The sequence below is a fragment of the Pan paniscus genome, chromosome 23 (genome assembly GCF_029289425.2).
Source record: "Pan paniscus chromosome 23, NHGRI_mPanPan1-v2.0_pri, whole genome shotgun sequence".
Classification (NCBI taxonomy): domain Eukaryota; kingdom Metazoa; phylum Chordata; class Mammalia; order Primates; family Hominidae; genus Pan; species Pan paniscus.
This window is the reverse complement of record NC_085927.1, coordinates 51,352,185-51,375,204: the sequence shown is the minus strand read 5'-3', so window position 1 is coordinate 51,375,204 and position 23,020 is coordinate 51,352,185. Positions and strand designations below refer to the sequence as shown.

Genomic DNA, 23,020 nt, shown 5'->3' with positions numbered 1-23,020 from the left:
TCCTGCCAATTCTGCTTGTCTCCGGAACACTTAAGGGTGCTAAGCATGTTATGTTTGCGGTGGGTTTTTTTTTTAACTTAGATGTGGTAATATATGTTTGCGTTTCCAAAGGATCACTCTGGCTGCGGAGCAGAGGACAGCAAGGCGGGTAAAGCACAGGCCAGGCGAGGGATAATCAGGCGGGATTGCACGGAGGTCGCCTAGCAACAGAAAGCGCTGTCGGGGGCGGGGGAACCGCTCTGCTCCTGTGAAAGGAGGAGGCCCCGCCCTCTCCCCGCCCTCTCTCTGCCCCACGCTGAGCGCGAGCACACAGGCAGCCCCGCCCCGCCTCGGGGGGGTGGACAGAGGCTTCTTATTGGTGAGTTTTCCGGAAGCGATGGATTCGGAATCTCGCCCGCAGTCGCGCAAGCGCGAGCGGCTGTGTGCGGTACGTGGTGCGTGGTGCGTAGTGCGAGCGGCGGCACGTGGCGCGGGTGCGGGGCGTGGCGTGGCGTGGCGGGGTCTCGCGGCGCGGGCGCGCACCCGGAGCTGTGGACGGAGAGTGCCTCCCTCTGGCCTCAGTTTCCTCATGTTGTAGTAGCGGAGCAAGGCCCGGACCGGGCCCCCGAGACCGCCCCGTGCAACCTCACCGCCAGCCTGGGGGCCTCAGCGACCGGGACGGGACCAAGGGGCTCGGGGATTCTCCCTGCCCCCGGCCCTGGTGCGTGACTGACCCTCCTGTTCCCAGAGCCCCCAGCGCAGGCCGGGATGTTCGTCCTGGTGGAGATGGTGGACACCGTCCGGATCCCCCCTTGGCAGTTTGAGAGGAAGCTCAACGACTCCATTGCCGAGGAGCTGAACAAGAAGTTGGCCAACAAGGTACTGGGCCCACGGCTCGCGGGCAGGCCTTGGCGTGGGAGAGCGAGCGCCGCCCACTGGCCGCAGGCCCGGCCTCGGTCTTGCCAAGCCCTGGCCGTGGGCAAGCAGCTTAATGTCTCAGAACTTTTCTTCACCGTGAAAGGAGATATTGAAGGGGATCAAAAGGAAATGGGCTTGAAAAAGGGAGTTGTAACTGGAAGTGTTAGATTCCACAATTCTAAATTACTTTGCAATGGCAGGCAAGTTACTGACCCCCTCTGGGCCTCGGTTTCCATTTTTAAAATGGGGATAAAATATTGCTGTCCTTCCAGCCATGCATTGTTTTTGTTGTTGTTGTTGTTCGTTTTGTTTTGTTTTTTGTTTTTGAGACGGAGTCTTGCTCTTTCGTCCAGGCTGGAGTGCAGTGGCGCGATCTCGGCTCACTGCAACCTCCGCCTCCCGGGTTCAAGCGATTCTCCTGCCTCAGCCTCCCGAGTAGCTGGGACAACTACAGGCGCGCGCCACCAGCCCCAGCTAATTTTTGTATTTTTCGTAGAGACGGGGTTTCACCATTTTGGCCAGGATGGTCTCGATCTCTTGATCCCCCCGCCTCGGCCTCCCAAAGTGCTGGGATTACAGGTGTGCGCCATCGCCTCGGGTCAATGCATTGTTTTTGTGAAGATGGAGAGTTCTAGTAGTACAGAATTAACTGTCAGGAGGTTCATCCCTTCATTCCAGCAGCCAATATTTGTGCGCCTTCTCTGTGCTGTGCCTATGTGCCTTAGTGCCAGCTGAGAGGTCTTCCCACTGCCATTTCTTTGACAGTCCTCCCTTTCCAGGTATTCTGTGTCACATCACTCTCTTTCCTTCTTAGACTTTTTCCTTTCCCTCTCCTTGAGAGCAGGGACCTTATCTGCCTTCTTCCCTGAAGTATCCCCTCATTTAGCCAAAGCCTGGCGGGAGTAGATGTCCCATAATTTTCTGTTTTGTGTTTGTGTGTGTGAGACAAGAGTGCCGCTCTTGTCGCCCAGGCTGGGGTGCAATGAAGCGATCTTGGCTCACTGCAACCTCCACCTCCCAGGTTCAAGCTATTCTTCTGCTTCAGCCTCCTGAGTAGCTGGGATTACAGGCACCTGCCACCACACCTGGCTAATTTTTGTACTTTTAGTAGAGACGGGGTTTCACCATGTTGGCCAGGCTGGTCTCAAACTTCTGACCTCAGGTGATCTGCCTGCCTCAGCCTCCCAAAGTGCTGGAATTACAGGTGTGAGCCACTGCGCCCGGCCATTTGTTGACTGAATGAATGAAACAGAGACAAGGCTCTGTGCTATAGTGTGGTGGGAAAGCAGATATGAATGAGAAGGGTCCACAGTTGAGTGGTGGCAAATTGAGGTAAATGTTATGAGGGACAGGTGTTCACACACCTGTGGAACAAAGGAACGTCCCCTGGAATGAGGGGACCTGCAGCTTTGTTGAGGAGGTGGGGTTGAAGGTGAGATCTGATGGTGAAGTGGAGCCAACCAGAGGATTCCTTTCTAGGGTGGGAGGGGGCTGGGTGGAGAGAAGAGCCCTGAAGGCAGGAACTGGCATGTGCAAAGGCCCTGTGAAGAAGGAATACAGGCCGGGCGTGGGAGCTCACACCTGTAATCCCACCACTTTGGGAGGCTGAGGCGGGTGGATCACCCAAGGTCAGGAGTTTGAGACCAGCCTGTCCAACATGGTGAAGCCCCATGTCTACTAAAAATACAAAAAATAGCTGGGCATGGTGGCGGGCACCTGTAATCCCGGCTACTTGGGAGGCAGAGGGAGAAGAATCACTTGAACCCAGGAGGCAGAGGTTGCAGTGAGCTGAAATCGCACCACTGCCTTCCAGCCTGGGTGACAAGAGTGAAACTTTGCTTCAAAAAAAAAAAAAGAAGAAGGGGTAAAATACCCACCATGGTGTGGAAGAGGCTGGTGTGGCTTGGGCAGAGGGGAGGGTGGGCTGGACAGGTGGGTGGGGGCCAGGCCACACAGCCCTGTAGGATGTCGGAGTTGAGGTATTGGTCTTTATCCGTGGAGCATCAGAAGGTGATGGGCTGAGAAGGAGCCAGAAAGAGGATGCTTAGCTGGCTTTACGCATGAGACAGGTCCCTTCAGAAGAGGTGAGGTTGATGTGGGGGTTGCTAGATAGTGAAGGGAACTCATGGAGTCTTTAAGTGGATGGCTTCTGGTTACTTTGTGAGGTTGAAGATGAGGGTCTGTTGGGGGATGGAGGTATGGACCTTGAGAGAGAAGGTGTGGAAAGTCCAAGAAGGGAATATAGTCCCTTTGGGGTAGAGGTCCTGTTGGGACAAGTCTTTTAGTATTTGATTAGATGAATCGTTTGAGAGGGGCCCACACAGAAATCCATGGTCTGACAAAGGGCACAGATCTTGTCGCATTATCTTGGTGAGGTCTGGCCACGACTCTGAGTTCTCTGAGCTTCTTGCTAATTCTTGGACAGTTCTTGCAAGGGTTCTAAGTGGGGGTGATGACTCGGTGGCAGATAAGCAGACACTGAGGAGCCAGTCGTTTGAACCACAGTGGTGTGGGGTGAGGGCATGGGATTTCTGCACATTCTTGGGGCCTAGGTCTTGTGTCCCTCTGCCAGCTGCAGTCCCTGTGGCTGCGTCTGTGTGTCTGAGATGTTGTGAGCACAGTGGGGTTTAGCTGTGGCTGTGACGCTCACTAAACTGTGAGCTCTGGCATTGGCTTTGGGATGTCGGAGAGTGCACATTTAGGCAGCATTCCTGTCACTGGTCCTCACTAGTAATAACAAAGATCCTTGATGATGATGGTTTCCAATACACGAGCCAGGTACAAGGCTAGGGGCTTCACATCTGTTATCTCTCTTTATTTTATAACTCTGCAGCCTGGTATTTCACATTGGCAGATGGGGAGACCGAGGCTCAGAGAGGTGAAGTGACCCTCTTGGCAGTCACACAGTGGGTGGTGGAGCTGGCCTTGGAACCTGGACCTGTTTTGTCACCCGAGGCCCTGCTCCTTCCAGAGCTCTGCATCCTTCTGAGGTTCCTTACCCTGGTCCCCTCCACAAACTCATTTTCACCTAAAAAAGGAGATAATCAAGGCTTGCTTGTGGTTGTGAGGGGCTCAGATTGCCTGGGAGCTGGGCCTGTGGTCACTCTGTATCCATGTGTACTTGTGTGTCTGTGTTTGTATGCATGCAGGTCGTGTACAACGTGGGACTCTGCATTTGTCTGTTTGATATCACCAAACTGGAGGATGCCTATGTGTTCCCTGGGGATGGCGCATCACACACCAAAGGTGGGTATCTTCTGTCCCTGGGGCATTGGGTTTCTTGGGGCTCAGTTTTCTGTAGCCAAAGGTCAAGCCAAATCCAGGTTCAGTGGTGCGTGCCTGTAAGGCTGAGGGCGGAAGGATCTCTTGAGCTACAGAGTTCAAGGCCAGCCTGGGCAACATAGCAAGACCCTGTCTTTAAATACATAAATAAAATATGAAAAAATTTTAAAAGGCTAAAGCCAAAGAGATGGCCAGAGGGTGGTGGGAGTCCTGGAGGCTGGGAGATGTGGGGCCTCATCCTGAATCGGCCAGGAATTGACCTGGTGACAGCGGCAGACTTCTCTTCTCTGGGCCTCTGTTCCCTCATCTGTGAGGCCTGGGATGTGGACTAGTTGGTTTTCAAGGCCTCTTCAGCTCTGACTTCATAGCTCTGTGTCTGTGCCCTTTTGGTCTCATTGCTACTGAGCCCTGCACCTTGTCCATTCCTCGGGCTGCCCGCTGCCTGTGGAGAGCAGACGGAAGGGGGATCAGCAGGCTGGCTGGGGGTGGGGGACTTCGATAGTAGGACACAGTAGGTAAGAGTGTGGCCTCAAGATTCAAAGCTGAGCTCTGCTTCTTACTAGCTGTGTGTCCTGGCTGAATATGTCATTGCTCTGTGCCTCTGCTTCCTCATCTGTCAGTTGCAGTTCAGGATGTCAACTGCAGTTCAGGATAGATTTTATATTCTAAGACCATTGTGAGGATTAAGGAGTTAATACGTGAAAGCTCTTAGGACAGAGCCTTGGCACCTAACGAGCACTCAGTGACTTATCAGCGTGGATTGTTTCTCCCTATTCTGTCGGTCAGTTGGGTGGTTTTCCTCTCATCTGGCTGGCCTGGGGCTGGACAATCTAGGATGGTCTCACATTCTGAAGGTTGGCAGACTGGTTGGTTACTGGGGGCCTGGGCTGGGCTGGCCCATCTCTGCCCCACATGGTCTCATCTTTCAGTAGGCCAGGCTGGGCTTGGCGGTTTTAAGGTTCCAAAGTTCAGTGCGTAAGTACTTCTCAAGCCTCTGCTTCCATCCCATTGGCTAGGGTGAGGGGATGGAGAAACAGACTTCACCTCTGGGTGGGAGAAACTGCAGTCACATTGCAAAAGGGTGTGCATCCAGGAATGGAAGGTGATTACCAGATCCTGGAAGGAGGGAGGAGTAGAGAGAGGACCACCCTGAGAGGAGCCAGGACCACCAGTCAAGGGAGGTGATGAGCCCCAGGAGAGGGGCATTCTTCATTCTCATGTCTGGACCAAACCAGTGTATAGGAGATGGTGAGAGGCCCATTGAGATGGTTCAGGCTCCCAGAGCGCAGGCGCCAAGCCTGCCATCCATTGGGCACTCAGAGCGCAATTCTCAGCCTGCCCCAGGCCTCCGCCTGAGTCAGAATCTTGGGGGATGGGCCCAAATACTTTTTTTTTTTTTTTTAAGACAGAGTCTTGCTCTGTTGCCCAGGTTGGAGTGCAGAAGTGTGATCTTGGCTCACTGCAACCTCCACCTCCCAGCATCAAGCAATTCTCCTGCCTCAGCCTCCCGAGTAGCTGGGATTACAGGCACGTGCCACCACGCCTGGCTAATTTTTGTATTTTTAGTAGAGGGGGGTTTCACCATGTTGGTCAGGCTGGTCTTGAACTCCTGACCTCGTGATCCGCCCACCTCGGCCTCCCAAAGTGCTGGGATTACAGGCATGAGCCACTGCCCCCAGCCCCAAAGACTGTTTTAACAAGGTACCAGGTGGTTGTCACACAAGCTCATGTTGGATAAGCCCTGCTGTAGTCCATACTGGTCAGCCTCTCAGCACAGAGATGCCAGAACATTCCCAAGTATGCTGTGAGACTGCCTAGTGTCTGTGTCCAGCCATTCAGGGAATTAATTAGTTCGCATGGATGTTACCATGGTACGCCGAGAGGCCGAAGAAACAGGCTGTCTTTGTACAGACTAGGAGCATTTTCATTAGCAGAGAAATAAGATTGCAGTGTGAAAACAACCACGAGGGCCTCTGTTTACAGAGAAGGATGCCGAGCTGAGCCCAGTCTCCGCATTTGGACAGGGGCCTTGGTTGTCCAGGAGACAAGTGGTAATAGGTACTAGAACTTCCAGAAAAACTTGGAGAAAAAAGTCAAGTTGCGGCCGGGTGTGGTGGCTCACGCTTGTAATCCCAGAACTTTGGGAGGTAAAGGCGGGTGGATCACCTGAGGTCAGGAGTTCTAGACCAGCCTGGCCAACATGGCAAAACCTCATCTCTACTAAAACTACAAAAAAAGCCAGGCACGATGGCTCACTTCTGTAATCCCAGCACTTTGGGAGGCCGAGGCGGGCAGATCATGAGGTCAGGAGATCTGGCTAACACGGTGAAACCCTGTCTCTACTAAAAATAGAAAACATTAGCCAGGTGTGGCGGCAGGCACCTGTAGTCCCAGCTACTCAGGAGGCTGAGGCAGGAGAATGGAGTGAACCCAGGAGGCGGAGCTTGCAGTGAACCGAGATCGCACCACTGCACTCCAGCCTGGGCAACAGAGTGAAACTCCGTCTCAAAAAAAAAAAAAAAAAAAAAAATTAGCTGGGTGTGGTGGCACATGTCTGTAATCCCAGCTACTCTGGAGGCTGAGGCAGGAGAATCGCTTGAACCCAGGAGGCAGAGGTTGCAGTGAGCTGAGATTGTGCCACTGCACTCCACCCTGGGCGACAGGGTGAGACTGTGTCTCAAAAAAAAAAAAAAAAAAATTAGCCAGGTCTGGTGGTGTACACACCTGTAATCTCAGCTCCCTGGGAGGTGGAGGTGGAGGCAGGAGAATCGCTTGAACCCAGGAGGCCAAGAACACGCCGCTGCACTCCAGCTGGGTGACAGAGAGAGACCCCGTCTCAAAAAAAAAAAGTTGGAGGAAATTCTGTCTATTCAATTGGAAGATTTCTACTGCTGGCTTTTATTAGCCCCCACCCTCATCTGTCCTGAGTCTCTGTTTTCTTGGGAACCAGGTGGGAGGCATGGAGTGATCACAAGGACCTAGATTTGAATTAATTCTGGCTCTGGTCTCCTGGATGGGGACCTTGGGCGGGTACCTCTGCTTCTCTCTGCCTTGGTTTCCTCCTCTGTACAATGGGGTTAACCCTGCAGCTATAAAAGTCCTGTTGAGCACCATGCAGGGTGAACTGTGATTTTGTGGTGGGAACCAGTTGCCATGCTTTGAGGCTGATGCCTGACCCCAGGCCCTGTTCCCACTGCTCCCTCTCCTGCAACCCCACAGCCTCACTCAGGGCTGTCACTGAGCCAGTGCTGAAGGGCTCAGCACCAGGTCATGCTGTGCCTTCACCTTTGCTCAGAGGAATATTTATTTGCCTGGGCCTTGGGAGCAGTTGCTTGACCTGTCTGAAACTCGGTTTCCCTATCTGTGCACACAGTATAATAACAGTAATAGAGCCTTCCTCCTTCATCAAATATCTGTGAGGAGTCAACGAGCAAGTCTGAGTGAAGCTGTGGTCTAGCGCCCCGCACGTGGGGAGTGCTCACAGATGATGGCCTTTGTGGCATGGGACCCTGACCCCCGCTGGCCAAGTTTATCCCTCGACATTTGGTGCCAGCCCGTGTTCCCCACATCCTCCAAGCCTGGGACCTGCTATACCCTGCCCCTGCCTGCCCCATACTGATTGGGGGCCCTGCTCTCAGTCTAGAGCAGCGCTCCTTTGTGACCACCTTTAGTTATTTATTTTTTAACATTTTTAAATGTTATATTGATTTGCAAATCGGGCAGCCTCCTCAGCCAGAGTTGGTGCAGAGACACCCCCCACCTTTTTTTTTTTAAAAGCCTTTTTTTTTTTTTTTTTGAGAGACAGAGTCTTCTGTGTCACCCAGGCTGGAGTGCAGTGGCACCATCTTGGCTCACTGCAACCTCTCTGCCTCCCGGGTTGAAGCCATTCTCCTGCCTCAGCTTCCCGAGTAGCTGAGATTACAGGTGCCCACCACCACGCCTGGCTAATTTTTGTATTTTTAGTAGAAATGGGGTTTTGCCATGTTGGCCAGAATAGTCTTGAACTCCTGACCTCCGGCGATCCGCCCGCCTTGGCCTCCCAAAGTGCTGGGATTATAGGCATGAGCCACTGCGCCTGGCCTTTTTTTTTTTTTTTAAACCTTTTTTGACATGTTTATCATTTATTTCATTTTTTTCTATTGTGGTAAAATATACATAACATGAAATTTACCAATTTAAACATTTTAAGTGTGTAAGTCAGTGGCATTAGGCACGTTCATATTCTTATGCAACCTTCACCGCCATCCACCTCCAGAACTTTCATTTTTTTTAAGATGGAGTCTTGCTCTGTCGCCCAGGCTGGAGTGCAGTGGCGCGATCTCGGCTCACTGCAAGCTCCGCCTCCCGGGTTCACGCCATTCTCCCGCCTCAGCCTCCCGAGTAGCTGGGACTACAGGCGCCCGCCACCACGCCTGGCTAATTTTTTTGTGTGTTTTTAGTTGAGATGGGGTTTCATCATGTTAGCCAGGATGGTCTCGATCTCCTGACCTCGTGATCCGCCCGCCTCGGGCTCCCAAAGTGCTGGGATTACAGGCGTGAGCCACCGTGCCCGGCCCACCTCCAAAACTTTTTCATAGGGCAGATATGGTGGCTCATGCCTGTAATCCCAGCACTTTGGGAGTCTGAGGCGGGCAGATCACTTGAGCCCAGGAGTTCGAGACCAGCCTGGGCAACATGCTAAAACCCTGTCTCTAAAAAAATGCAAGAGTTTCACTCTTGTTGCCCACGCTGGAGTGCAGTGGTGCAGTCTCGGCTCACTGCAACCTCTGCCTCCCGGGTTCAAGCAATTCTGCCTCAGCCTCCCAAGTAGCTGGGATTACAGGCATGCACCACCATGCTCAGCTAATTTTGTATTTTTAGTAGAGATGGGGTTTCTCCATGTTGATCAGGCTTGTCCTGAACTCCCGACCTCAGGGGATCATCCTGCCTTGGCCTCCCAAAGTGCTGGGATTACAGGCGTGAGCCACAGCGCCCGGCCTGCTCAGCTAATAATTTTTGTATTTTTAGTAGAGACTGGGTTTTGCCATGTTGGCCAGGCTGGTCTCAAACTCCTGGCTTCAAGTGATCCGCCCGCCTCGGCCTCCCAAAGTTCTGGGATTACAGGCGTGAGCCACTGCGCCCAGCTTCCTTCGTCTTCTTGATGGTCCTTTAGACTCATCCTTTCTGACTTTCCAGGCATCCCCTCTGCAGGCTACACATCCCTAGACCTCCAGGTGGGGCTCTTGTGAGATGAACTGCAGATCCAGCACTCTCCTGGCTGACCAGCCTGTTGCTCTGTGTCCTTCTGTTTTTTCACTGAGATATAATTCACATACCACAAAATTCACCCTTTCAAAGCATACAATTTAGTGGCTTTGTATATTAAGAGTTGTGCAACCATCACCAGTATCTTTTTTTTTAATTACATTATCACCATTTTGCAACTCCTTATGAAGACAGATCTCATCAATGATCATTAACTTTTTAGCTTCCCCCAAAGAGAGACAAACAAGCATTATATAGTTCCTGATGGAAGAACTCAACACCAATTATGAGGCAGTTCTGTTGCTAAACGTTAGGACTTGAATCTATTAAAAATTCTAGATGCAAGTTCCAGTTTGGAGGAACTGTAGGAATGGAGGAATACAGTGATTGGCACCACAGGCCTCCAGGGGTTATGGTAGGTAGGCAGATATGAGCAGGGCAGGAGAGGGCCCCCTACCACCAGGAACAACACCCTCATCAGCTAAGCCATCACCACTATCTAATTCCACATTTTTTTTTTTTTTTTGACAGAGTTTCACTCTTGTTGCCCAGGCTGGAGTGCAATGGCGCAGTCTCAGCTCACTGTAACCTCTGCCTCCTGGTTTCAAGCAATTCTCATGCCTCAGCCTCCCAAGTAGCTGGGATTATAGGCACCCAATACCACGCCTGGCTAATTTTTGTATTTTTTTAGTAGAGACGGGGTTTCACCATGTCGGTCAGGATGGTCTCGAACTGCTGACCTCAGGTGATCCGCCCGCCTCGACCTCCCAAAGTGCTGGGATTACAGACTTGAGCCACCGTGCGCGGGGCCATTCCACAGTGTTTTTATCACCCTACAAAGAAACCCCGCCCAGTAGCAGTCACTGCTAATCTTGTCCTTCACCCAGCCTCTGGCAGCCACTTAACTGCTTTCTGTCTCTGTGGATGTTGTTCTGGACACTGTACATGAATGGAGTCGCACACTGTGTGGCTTTTGTGTCTGGCTGCTTTCACTTGGCCCCATGTGAAGGTTCAGCCCGAGGTTCAGCCACACTGTAGTGCATGTCAGAATTCCTTCCTTTGTAAGGCTGCATAATATTCCATTGTGTGTCTCCAGCATGTTTTGTTTACTCATCCATCCATGGGGGACTCCGGGTGCCCAGCATTTGCTTTTGGATGTGGTTGTTCCAGCCTGGGGCTCCCTGGGCGCAGGATCATGTGCTGTCCCACCCCTGTGAGCCCAGTGCCCAGACTGGGCCTGGCACAAACCTGGTGCAGGCTCTGTGAAGTTTTTTTTTTTTTGAGACGGAGTCTTGCTCTGTTGCCCAGGCTGGAGCGCAGTGGCATGATCTTGGCGTACTGCAACCTCCACCTCCTGGTTCAAGTGATTCTCCTGCCTCAGCCTCCTGAGTGGCTGGGATCATAGGCACCTGGTACCACACCCGGCTAATTTTTGTATTTTGGTAGAGACGGGGTTTTATCATGTTGGCCAGGCTGGTCTCAAACTCCTGACCTCAGGTGATCTGCCCACCTCGGCCTCCCAAAGTGCTAAGATTACAGACTTGAGCCACCCTGCCCGGCCTCTGTGAGGATTTATTAAACCAAACTGAATGTTGGGTCATGTAGGGGACAGGGTTTTTCCATCTGTGCGTAAGTGGCCCTTGGCCGCCCTCATCTGCTCTCTGGGAGGTCAGCACAAGGCCCAGTCATCTTCATGGTGGCTGTGATGGCTCACGTTTGTGTCTTCCCAGGGTGAGAGGTCCATCGGCTGCCTCTCCTCATGCCCTGCTGATGCCAGGGAGCCAGGGGCCAGGGTCCCTGCCGTCCTGGGGGGCATGTTGGCTGACTAAATGGTTGACGGCATCGTGGAAGCCTGTGTTTGGGATTAAACCTGTCTGAGGAAGGCAAGATTCGACCCGGTGGCCCTGTCTGGTGGGTACAGAAAGACCAGGTGTCTCCCCATGGCTATGTGGCTGTGAGTGGGTCACCCTGGCTCTGAGCCACTGCCTTATCCTCACGGTGGGAACTCTGTTGGTGACCAGCAGGGGGCAGCCGCGTGCCGATTCTCAGGTCAGCGTTGGACTCCCACTTTGGGGCTTCGAGCAAGGGCCTGAGTGACAAGGTGACATACAGCTAATGCCAGGGCCTGGGGTCAGAGTGTGCGATGTGGGCACAGACCCCACCTGGTGTTTTCCTTGCAGTCAGGTGAGTGGGGACCACCTGCAGCATGGCCTGGAACCCACAGAGGCATTTTTGCTGGGCTGCTGGCCTGCGCCTCACAACACCAGGGCATTTTTAGCCTCCTCTCCAGGTCAGAGCTGTGCCTGGCGCCGACTTTGCTGCTCAGCAGGAGGTGGGAGTTTCCAAACCCTGCGTTCTTTACCAGTTGCTTCTGCCCTTTTTAGGAGCTGAAGGAGAGCCTGGAGGGAGGTTGAAATTGACTTTGGAGCCACTGATGGCTCAGAATCTGGGCTCAGGTGTGAGTAACCTGGCAGTTTTGGGAGTGCCCAGTTACAGGACAGCTGCTGCTGGCCCCTTGTGGGGGCCATGCTGTGAACTTGCAGGAGACAAAGGGAGGGTCTAGGCCTGCAGGGGGATGTGGCATGGAGCAGCCACACAGGCCCCAGGTGTGCTGGCACCTGAGGGTGACATGGGAGCGCACTGGGGCCCCGGTCAGCATCACTGATGGGCTCTCTTCATTTCCAGTCCATTTTCGCTGCGTGGTGTTTCATCCATTCCTAGATGAGATTCTCATTGGGAAGATCAAAGGCTGCAGCCCAGAAGGAGTGCACGGTAACAGTGGCCCTGACGCCTCAGACAAGACTTGGGAACACTGTGGGGCCAGGAGGTCTGTGTCCATCCACATGGTCAGGGGAGGGCTCAGGTGTCGAGGCCGAACCTTCCCCGTGGTGTCAGAGAAGCTTGCCCACCCTCCCTTTTATGTGTTGTGTGAGGACCTCCGTCAGCAGTGCGGTTTCACTGTGAGGCCGTCACTCAGGACTTCAGGGTGGGCACTGAAGCTGGCGGAAGTGACTGGGAGTCTTCAGCGCCCACTGGCCCCTGTTGTATGCAGAGGTTTTGGGGACTAGGTGCTCCGGGCTTTGCCCAGGGCTGCTCCGCTATGTGGGTGGTGTAGGCAGAGGCATTAGGTGGGGAAGGGGCCTAGGTTTCCACAGCGACATCCGCCTCGTGGGCAGCCCCAGGCAGGGCTTGCCTGTCAAGCATAAGACCCCGCAGTGTTTGGCGTCCACTGGGACCCCCATCTCAGGCCGTCACCTGCTTCCTTCCTTCCAGTCTCTCTAGGCTTCTTCGATGACATTCTCATCCCCCCAGAGTCACTGCAGCAGCCAGCCAAGTTGTATCCTCCAAGGGTTAAAGTGGTTTGTCACAGAGGAGCTCAGGCCTCTCCAAAGGAAGGTCCCCACTCCTTAGGGTGGCCTTTGGGGCCTGTAACCTGATGTCACTGGCCTCTGTGCCTGCCCCTCACCTGTGCTTTTGCTCCAGAGGCACCAGCCTGTCTGTGCCTCCCATGCAGGGAGTCATGTGATGTCCACATGCCTGTCTTTGTCGGGGCCATCAGGCTTGGCTGTCTGGGTTGTACACTGCACACCATTAGAGCTGTGGTGTCCTGGGGGACACCATTCACTTCCGGTTCACTTCACTTAGGTTGTCCCTGCAGGAATCATCTTAAAGATCACTTGCCCTGGAGGCATGCGCTGGTCCCTGGGACGTGAGGCCTTGCCTGTGTGCCGGGTCATGGGCTAAGATGTGTTCCTCCTGGGCCTCCGTTGTCCCTGTCCCACCCCTCACCTTGCTGTACTGGGGTTGTCTGTTTCTGTGGGGCTATCCACAAATCTGAGACTCCTCACTGGGAAGGACTCTGACGTGTCACAGCTGTACCCACGGTGCACAGCACGGGACCTGGCACAGAGGCAGGACCCAACAGTGGGACTGCCACCAGAGAACCCATGGCTCCACTGTGTGGGCTCTGCCAGGGACGATGGAGAGCCAAGGGGGACTGCCCTGGCTGGGTGGCCGCACGGCTCTGGGTCTGCGTGTGACTCCAGGATGTGTTAGAAAACCTGGCGCAGCCCGGCTGGTTCTCTCACCACCTGTCATCCAAGTGGGCAGGTGACCTCCCATCCCACTATGTCCTCTTGAAAACGGCAAGTCTTTGGGTGCCCATCAGCCCGTCACAAGGCTTTGATGAAAAGGGTGTGTGGGGCTCCGTGGCAGGAGGCCCAGGTTGCTCTTGTCTTGAGAGGTGGGACTCGGACCCTGTCTCGTCCCCTCCTGCTCTGGTGCTCTGAGATCCATGTGCGTCTGGCCGTGGTGCCTGGCTGGGGACCCCATGTTCCCCTTCCTGGGTCCTGGCCTCCAAGAGCGCTTGTTCCTCTCTGTTTGGCCCAGGCCTTGTACATGGGGCTGGGACCTGCTTTTCCTGTGACTTCCCAGCCACAGTGATCTCACCCTGAGATTGGTTTTTCCTGCGGGGTCGGGGAGTGGGTGCTGAGGGAAGCCCCTCCCACTATCTGGTTGCTGCCTTGACCCTGGACCCCCTCAGCGACGAAGCAGAGCAGGTGTGGGTGTGGGAGTACGAGACGGAGGAAGGAGCGCACGACCTCTACATGGACACCGGCGAGGAGATCCGCTTCCGGGTGGTGGACGAGAGCTTTGTTGACACGTCCCCCACAGGGCCCAGCTCAGCAGATGCCACCACTTCCAGTGAGGAGCTGCCAAAGAAGGAGGCTCCGTACACGCTTGTGGTGAGTGGCTCTGATGGTGCTGAAGCCCCCATGAGGCGGGAGAGCCGGAGTGCAGGGCTGGAAGCTGTGTCCTGGGGCTTCTGCTCTGGGATCTCCCCCAGCAGGTCAGGGATCCTGTTTGGGGGGTCTTGGCTGGTCACTTCTCCCTGGAGAGCCTGAGTTTCTGTAGGCCAGGGCTGTGAGGCAGTAAAAGTACATGGCTGCTGGTGGGGTGGGCGAGTCAGCTTGCAAAGGGGACAGAGCTCACGCTGGACAAGACCACTGATAAAGCGGCTTTGAGGCCAAGTGCAGTGGCTCACATCTATAATCCCAGCACTTTGGGAGGCCAAAGTGGGAGGATCGCGTGAGGCCAGGAGTTTGAGACCAGCCTGGCTAAAAAAGTGAGAAGTTGTCTCTATAAAAAACAATTAGCAGGGCATGGTGGCGTGCCCTGTGGTCCCAGCTACTTGGGAGGCTGAGATGGGAGTATCCCTTAAGCCCAGGAGTTCAAGGTTGTGCCACTGCATTACAGCTTGGGCAACACAATGAGATGCTATCTTTAAGAAATTGGGGGGTAGGGAGGGGTTTGAGGGAGAAAGAAATCAAGGAAGGGGCTTGGGAGAGATCAAAGCCCTGAGATTAAGGGTAGGGCTGCTGGGGCACAGTGGCTCACGCCTGTAATCCCAGCACTTTGGGAGGCCAAGGTGGGCGGATCACGAGGTCAGGAGATTGAGACCATCCTGGCTAACACGGTGAAACCCCATCTCTACTAAAAATACAAAAAATTAGCCGGGTGTGGTGGCGGGCGCCTGTAGTCCCAGCTACTTGGGAGGCTGAGGCAGGAGAATGGTGTGAACCCGGGAGGTGGAGGTTGCAGTGAGCCAAGATTGTGCCACTCCACTCCAGCCCGGGTGACAGTGCGAGACTGTCTCAAAAAAAAAAAAAAAAAAAATTGGGTAGGGCTCCCTGTAGGAGCAGCATTGCAGCAGTGGTGAAATAAAAGGGAGGGCTCCGGGGAAGAGTGGCTTTCAAGGCTGCTCCCTGTTGGATGCATCTGGAGCATGGGCCTTGTGTTTGCTCAGCCTTCCTGCCATGATTAGAACCTAGGTGGCCCTGGAGGGCAGGCCTAAGGGTGAGGAAGGGTCCCTGACCCTTTCAGGGCCTGGAGTCCCTGGAGAGGGGTCTGCGCCCTGCGTGCCGCGTGCCCGTTGGGAGCACTGCTGTGGCTCCCACATCTCTCCAGAGCCTCTTGGCTGCCGTGTGCCCCGCCTCCTCTTTGCCTGTGCTGGGCCTGCTGGGCTCCCTTCACCTCCTGTCCAGGTTGGTTCAAGCCAGCATGTCAGTGAAATGTGCGTGTTCTTTATTCCTGGCAGGGATCCATCAGTGAGCCAGGCCTGGGCCTTCTCTCCTGGTGGACCAGCAACTAGCCCTGGGGCTGGACAGTGGACCCTACCAGCCTGCAGGAAGGTGGTACGGCCGGCTGTGAAGACAACAGCAGCTGAGGCCGATGCTAAGGAGATGGTGTCTTGAGCTGGACAGTGAGGCAAGGCCAGGAGTGCCCACCAGCTTGCCCCGCTCCTCCACCATCTAGGCCCTGCTCCTCCTTCACTGCAGTGATGGATCCATCTGTGGCTGTGGCTGTTGGGCCTCCACTGACCTTGACTGAAAAGACCCTTCCTGGACCCTGGACTTGACAACAAACGGCACAGACACCAATCACTCACAGAACAGTCACTGGTTTTGGATTCTTGTTTTCCTTGCAAGAACAAAAGGTTCTCTAGAATCCTTCAGCCACCAATGAAATGATCAGGCAGGAGAAAAACTTTAGATGGGAGTCTTGTCACCAAAAATAAATACAGTTGCATGGAGCTGCTTAAGATCTGAACCAAACTAAAAACAGGAAGACGGGGGCTAAAAAGTTATTTTAAGAACCCCCCCACCACAACCACAGTCACTCCGTGGGCTAAGCGGGGAGCAGGAAGCATGTCTGGTCACACCATCTTGGAATAGGAAGCCATGGCTGGACGGATCGGATCCACTGATGGCACACGTGGAGCTGAACTTGACGCCAGCGGCGGGGCAGGGAGGCACTGCCCTCACTGTTGCAGCTCCTTCATTCTGTTGAGGGCACTGCCAGCGCGGAACCACTCAATCTGCGTCTCGTTGAAGGTGTGGTTCAGGAGGATGGTCTCCTGGGTCCCGTTGGGGTGCTTGATGATGCACTTCAGGGGCTGCAAGGAGAAGGTGGGTGTGGGTGGAAGTGGTGGGTACTGTGTGCCCTTGGCCCTGCAGGGGGGTCAGGGAGACAGGGCACTGCCTGGGGACCTAGGAGGTCAGCAGGCAAACCAAATCCTAGGCCAGTCTGTGCCTGATGGCCCAGGTCAGACCCAGGTGGCACCTACAGGGGATTCCTGGGGCCCAGAGGGTCCTGCAGTGGGTGGGCTGTCCCCTGAGTGCCAGGTCCTGGTGAGTAAAGGGAGGTTGGGGAGGTGTGAGGGCCCCGGGTTGACCCCAACCCCCAACTCTGAGAAGGCACTTTGCTTTCTCTGTGGGGCCACCTGGAGAACTGGGGGCCTTGCCAGCTGGAATGAAGCCTCCTGGGAGAAGCTACCCTGGGGCCAGTGCAGGAGGGGAAACAAGGTGGCTGTCCCTCACCCCACCACCTCAGGGGGACCCGGGCCCCTAACCTTGCCAGGGGTGAAGTCCTTCAGGCCCTGAATGGTCAGCTTGTCCACAGGGTGAATCTTGTTGTAGTCAGCCGGGTCAGCGAAGGTCAGAGGCAGCAGGCCCTGTTTCTTCAGGTTGGTCTCTGGAAAGCAGGCGGCATTCGGTCATCGGGGGTCTGACTAGCCTGGAGAGCTTCATTTTCTGAACCCATCTGGGGCTTTAGGAGATGCCCCTAATCCTGCTGCCTGGGACAATGCCCGGGCAGTGACTACGGGGCCCTGGTCTGCTCCCTTTCACTAGGGGTGCCCCTAGCAAGTGTGTGCTGGTGCTGAGGTCTGCGAGGCCTTCCTGCTGCACATTCATGATCAGAAAGAACCCCCTGGCACATGTCCTAGATCTCAGCGGCTCAGATCTACAAGCCTGGAAGCAGGGCCTGCGGGAAGCCAGGAAGCTGAGCGTCGGATGTGCACTGTGTGAGCCTAAGAAGGGGCAAGAGGCTGACGGGCCTGTGGGCTGCAGTGGACACAGCCTAGAACCAGGCCCAACTCAGCCACGGGCAGGGAGAGTGACCTTGATCACTAGGGATGGGATGAGGATGGCCTGGGTACAGACTCCAGCTCACCGTGGATCCTGGCAAAGCTCTTGGTGATGATGGCCCGGCCCCCAAGGTGGCGAGGCTCCAGAGCTGCATGCTCCCGGCTCGAGCCCTCGCCGTAGTTCTCGTCTCCGATCACCACCCACCTGATGCCATGTTTCTGTCAGGCAAGCGGGGGTAAGGTTATAAGGCAGAGGAGGGCACCGTCCTCACCTGTCTGGCCCTACCTGCCTGGCCTCACCCACCTGGCGCCTGGGCATCCTGAGGCTCCCGGTAAAGGGGCTGGAGGGGCCCTTCCTCACCTGCTGCCTAAGGGCAAGTGAAGCCTGCGTGAATGAGACCCAAACGAGGCCCCGAGGGGACAGAGGCACATGGTTGTTTGTAGTGGCAAAGAAGACAGAAGCCACCCATTGGTGCTTGGCAGAGGCAGGTGTGTGTGGAGGGAGGTTGGGTGAGACAGGGACGGCCTCCGGGCCCCACACAAGATGCATCTGTGAAGCTCAAGGCGCCCCCTTCCTGGGAGCACCCTCTGCCCCACCCAGCCACCAGGGGGTGCCAGAGTCCTCTCACCCGGCTGGGCCAGGACTTGGGTTCAGCCCTGGTTCTGTTTGTTTCTCAAAGCAGAAAAAGTCCAATCACCTCAGACCCTCTCTGCCTGCTCACTGTGAGGCCCCGTGTAGCCCCCTCTCTGAGCTTTTGGCCTCTGACTTCCTGAGTCGGCCCCCTTCCTTGTCTTTGTCTAGGGCCAGATATCCTGAGATATCTCTCACTAACTCCTCCTGGTGCAGGGACCCGGCTGTACCACCGGACCTGGGCCTCATGCCCTCTCAGCCACAGGGAGGGGCTGCAGGCCTCTCCTCCCTTCCACAGCAGTCCCCTTTGGGCTTGGTCGGCCTCCTTCCCAGTTTCCACTCCCCTAATGTCCTCCCTGCACCTGCCTTGCAGGCCCCTTCAGGAGTGACCACTGGCATTGCCCCTATCAACTCTGACCCACCTTGTAGTAGCGGGCAGTGTCAGGGACGGGGCCAAACTCCTGAGTGACGGCATTGCGCACGGAGTTGGCCTTGCCGTTTTCAATGTTGATGGCACCAATGAGCAGGTTGTTGGAGATGTTATCCAAGTGCCCACGGAACTTGAGCCAGGGGCCAGCAGCCGAGATGTGGTCAGTGGTACACTTCCCTTTGACCTTGGGTGGTAAGTAGAGAGGACAGAGGTCAGGGCATGGCCCTGGAGGGGTGGATGACAAGCCCTCCAGAGGCAGGCAGCAGGCCCCGCGGCCCAGGAGGGGTGACAGAGGGGTGAGAGGCAGGCAAGTCTTCAGACACGTGTTCTGTGGTCCTGGTGCTTCCACCCTAAGGCCACATGGGCTCAGGCCAGGCCACCACTCATCCCCTCAAAGGCCTCTGGCTGCTCAGTCTCCCTTATGGGGCAGAGGCCGCCCAAAGTTGGGACAGGTCAATGTTCGCTCACCCTTCAGGCCTTGGCTGCAAGATCAGCCACAGACCTCATGCCAGACACAGGAGCCCAGGACATGCCTGGGTCCTGGCTGATGACTGATTAGTCTCTTCTGTCACAGGGGTGCCTGGAGACCCCTTAATAAGCAGCATAAATTAATATCTGACACAGATTGGAGGCCTCTGGCCACACCAAAAAGGCTTGTTTCTGGTCGGTGCCAAACAGAAGCCATCCCATATCCACGGGTGCCCAACTGTGGGGGCAGGAGTTGTCCATGGCTTCCAGAGCCTGTGTGGACGTGCCAGGTGTGGAGCCTGCTGTGCAATCACACACACCGTCCCAGCCCAGCCTGAGCTGTACTCACCTGCCCACACCCACTGGAGGTGGCTCTGATCAGCTGCTGCTGGATGGCTGAGGGCCCCAGACGGAGGCTGGCCAGATCTAGCTCTGCCCAGTTCGGGGCCACAGAGAAGGGGGACGCTGGACTGTGTTGCGATACCCTCTCTGCTCTGCAGCCAAACCTCCCTTCCATCTCCCACCTGTGTCTTGACTGTTTGCTCACTTCCTCCAGGTTCATGGCCCTTCCCGATGCTCAGGGGACGGGGGGCCCTGGCAGGGTGGGGCTGTCCTGCCGTCCCCATGCTGCTGACCTTGATGAGGATCTGCAGGTCCTCCAGGTCCTTGCCATCCCACTTGTCAAAAGGCTCCAGGAGCTGCAGGCGCTGGCTGGTGGGGCTCACATCCACATGCTGCCCGCTGCTGTCCTTGGGTGGGTGCTGGTAGGTGTCCTGCCCTGGGTCAAACTCCTGCAGCAGGGAATGGGGATGCGTGGGGTGCTGAGTCCTCAGTTCCCACAAGGACAGACTCTCAGAAGGCAAGTTTCCCCGGGCCCCACCTCCCCTCCCAGGGAACAGAGCTGCTTCCTTCTCACTAGCAGCGCCCTCCCTGCCTGCACAGGAGGTGCTGTGAGGTTGAGAAGGAAGTGCTGTGGCCACACAGCAACCAGCAAGCAGGGGGCGTGGGCGCTCACCGCTTTGGGAAGCTCATCTGCATCCGGAGCCTCCAGCCTGAACTTCTTGCCATCCGTGCCCGTCAGGTAGTCGGTCTCTGGGTTGAACTTGAGGGTTCCCGCAATGGCCAGGGCTGTGACAATCTGAAATGGAGGTGGCCAGTTTGTTGGTCAGCACCAATCGCCACTCCTGTCTCCTGCACCTACCAAAAGCCTAAGCCAAAACTGAGAAAGGAACCCAGGAAATTTCCATGTTCTTCCCAGACCCCTGTGTTCCTCAGAGGCCAGAGCTGCAGGACGATCTTTGGGACCACGGGGCCTTGGGCCTGCAGAGGACTCAGGAAGCCAAGGGCAGTGCGGCCTCTCCCATCCCTGCAGGGCCGGGCCGGCAGTGCTGTTCTCTCTCCTCACAGCTATCCTGGAGGGAGTGGGGGCCCTGGCGCAGAAATGCTGGTATGATGCAAACCTGCTCAGTGCGCAGGACACTAAAAACATGGAAGGGGCCATTCCTTCACCCATTTAGCAAGAAGTATTTGTAGAACACGCAGATAAACAACCAAGTCAAGAGAGCCTGGCCATGTGCCAGTCACGGCCAGGGCTGAATACCGCCAAGGGCAAGGCTCACTCTGGCCACGGGAACAATGGCAAAGGCCTCGCTTTTGTGGAACTCCTACCTGGGGTTGGAAACTGCATGTGTCCCACGCACTTTCCCAGGTAATCCCGAGGATTACGGGGACACAGAGAAGGTAAGTGACTTGGCCACACTCATACAGCGAGTTAGAGGCAGGGCTGGGATGTGTCCTAGGCAGTGAGTGAGATTCCAAATTCCATGCTCATAAGCACAAACCACTGTATAAATATCTCATAATCCCACGACCCAGGGAGCCCCAGGCAGGAAGCACCAAGCATGCGCCTGAGGCTGGGAAGGCCTGTAGCTCCTGGCTACCACTTGGATGACCCCAGTCCCCATCTCCTCCTGCCTCCTCCTCTGACCCGCCAGGGGCCCCCAGAGGCCATCCCAGGCTCGTGCGCAGCTGGGCAGTCTCACCTCTGGGGACGTGACAAAGGCATGGGTCTCGGGGTTTGCGTCGTTGCGGCCCGTGAAGTTCCTGTTGTAGGAGGTGACGATTGTGTTCTTCTCCCCCTTCTTGATGTCCTTCCTGCCAGGTCAGAGGGATCAGGGTTAGGGATATCTGGCCTTGTCACCTGGCCTGTCCTGAGGACAGATAAGCTGGGTTCCTGTGGCGCAGCCCAGCCTAGCTCCTACCGAGGGAAAATGAAGAGGCCCTGCCAGGGTTGCCTCCTCCTGGGGCCACGCGCAGAGCAGAAGGGAACCTCAGGATCACTGGGCCCAGCCTGCAACCACACATAAGCCAGAGGCAAGGCCTTGCTCAAGGCCTGAGTTTCCTGACCTGGGGCACTGCCTCCTCCCAAATGGCTCCTGCTGTGTCCGTCAGGATGAGGCCGCGCTGGCTTCCTCCTGCCAGCCCAGGCTTCAGCCAAGTGGCCCCCCAGTGCCTCTGCAGGGCCCTTCCTCACCCAGCCCCTCTTCCCAGGCATGTCTGCCAGAGGCTTCTAATGGGCAAGAGTCCCTGGAGCTAGAGACCTTGGCTGGAGTCTCTTCTCTCCACCCCAATAATTCCCCCTCCAACTTCTGGGGCTCCGTACCCTGTGCACAAGGGGCTGTCCTGTCAAAAGATACGCCTCTTACCTGTCCCACTGGCCAATGCAGGGGCCACAAGCATTGGCCAGGACGATGCCACCCAGATCCCTCAAGATTTGTGCCTGCCAGGGAGAGAGGAAGACAGAATGTCAAGGGTGGGTGAGAGTCTGATGGGAAGGGGTGATGTGGTGGCTGCAGGACGAAGTGCTGTACTGGAACCCCAGGGCAGCCACTGGGACCTGCCCCAGCCCCGGCCCAACAGGCCTCTGGGCTTGTGCCGCCTGGAGGCATTACTCAGCATGGGGTGGGGGAGATGGGCAGGGGGATATGGGCACTCACATAGCCGTCCCGCTCAATGGTGGCGCGGATCTGCTCGGAACCTGGAGTGATGGTGAACTGGGACTTGCACTTGAGGCCATGGGCCAGTGCCTGCTTGGCCACAGCTGCTGAGCGCCCCATATCTTCATAGCTTGAATTGGTGCAGCTACCAATTAGACCTGGTGCATTGTGGGTGGTGGGGTTAAGGGTCAGGAGGAGACAGTGAGCAGAGGTCTCCACCTGACCTCAAATTATCCAGACTTGGCCAAAAGAGTTCACCATCTGGGCTGGGCCAGAGACTTTTTTAACAGAGACCAGTTGCAAGCAACCGAAATATCCAACAATAAAGGACAGGCTACTCATGACGTGGCGTCATTTGAAGAAAGATGCTGTAGCCATTGGCCATGATGCTGAACACATTAGGACTATGACCCCTTTTACAGCAATATCATGTACACGTGTAGGCACGTCAGAGGGCTCACACGAACAGCCATCCTTGATGGGCTGGGGCTGACAGGAGATGCTAATTTTCTTCTTTTATACTTTCTAGTATTTTCTGGGTTTTAAAGATTGTTTTATAATCAGGGCAATAAGAGTTCTTTTTAAAAAGTCTATAAAACCTGAATAACATCGCATTTTCTGTCTAGACAGTCTCTTTTTGTTGTTGTTGAGATGGGGTCTTGCTCTGTCGCCCAGGCTGGAGTGCAAGGGCACAGTCAAGGCTTGCTCACTGCAGTCTCTAACTCCTGGGGCTCAAGCAACTCCTCCTACCTCAACCTCCTGAGTAGCTGGGACCCACAGGTGAGTACCACCACACCTGGCTAATTCAATAAATTGTTTTTGTAGAGACAAAGTCTCACCATGTTGCCCAGGCTGCTCTTGAACTCCTGGGATCAAATGATCCTCCTGCCTCAGCCTCTCAAAGTGTTGGGACTGGCCAGGCGCGGTGGCTCACACCTGTAATCCCACAACTTTGAGAGGCCGAGGCAGGCAGATCACTTGAGGTCAGGAGTTCCAGACTAGCCTGGCTAACACAGTGAAACCCCCATCTCTACTAAAAATACAAAAATTAGCCAGGCATGGTGGCGGGCACCTATAGTCCCAGCTACTCGGGAGGCTGAGGCAGAATTGCTTGAACCTGGGAGGCGGAGGCTGCAGTGAGCCGA

General features: G+C 55.4%; 2 protein-coding genes across 2 annotated transcripts in view; one reads left to right on the top strand and one right to left on the bottom strand.

Moving 5' to 3' along the window:
• The first annotated feature begins 383 nt into the window (after nt 1-383).
• POLR3H (RNA polymerase III subunit H) lies at nt 384-16,015 on the top strand. Its single transcript, XM_034948360.4, has 6 exons — nt 384-858; nt 4,047-4,143; nt 12,109-12,195; nt 12,697-12,760; nt 13,967-14,168; nt 15,521-16,015. The coding sequence occupies exons 1-6, from the start codon at nt 748-750 to the stop codon at nt 15,572-15,574; spliced, it is 615 nt and encodes a 204-aa protein (XP_034804251.1). The 5' UTR covers nt 384-747; the 3' UTR covers nt 15,575-16,015.
• The window catches only part of ACO2 (aconitase 2), a 59,923-nt gene continuing 52,785 nt past the window's right edge, over nt 15,883-23,020 (bottom strand). The window contains exons 10-18 of the mRNA XM_003814629.6: nt 21,876-22,033; nt 21,585-21,658; nt 20,922-21,033; nt 19,895-20,017; nt 19,515-19,670; nt 18,404-18,595; nt 17,437-17,569; nt 16,835-16,956; nt 15,883-16,378 (exon numbers count right to left, since the gene is read on the bottom strand). Of these exons, the coding sequence (XP_003814677.1) occupies nt 16,244-16,378; nt 16,835-16,956; nt 17,437-17,569; nt 18,404-18,595; nt 19,515-19,670; nt 19,895-20,017; nt 20,922-21,033; nt 21,585-21,658; nt 21,876-22,033 (1,205 nt within the window). The 3' untranslated portion in view covers nt 15,883-16,243. The remainder of the gene's footprint in view (nt 16,379-16,834; nt 16,957-17,436; nt 17,570-18,403; nt 18,596-19,514; nt 19,671-19,894; nt 20,018-20,921; nt 21,034-21,584; nt 21,659-21,875; nt 22,034-23,020) is intronic.

Bases quoted from the DNA above. Each gene is read 5' to 3' on its own strand.
- POLR3H (XM_034948360.4), top strand. From the start codon at position 748: ATGTTCGTCCTGGTGGAGATGGTGGACACCGTCCGGATCCCCCCTTGG. The intron at 859-4,046 runs GTACTGGGCCCA...GTATGCATGCAG, and splicing joins ACAAGAAGTTGGCCAACAAG to GTCGTGTACAACGTGGGACT. The intron at 4,144-12,108 runs GTGGGTATCTTC...CTTCATTTCCAG, and splicing joins TGGCGCATCACACACCAAAG to TCCATTTTCGCTGCGTGGTG.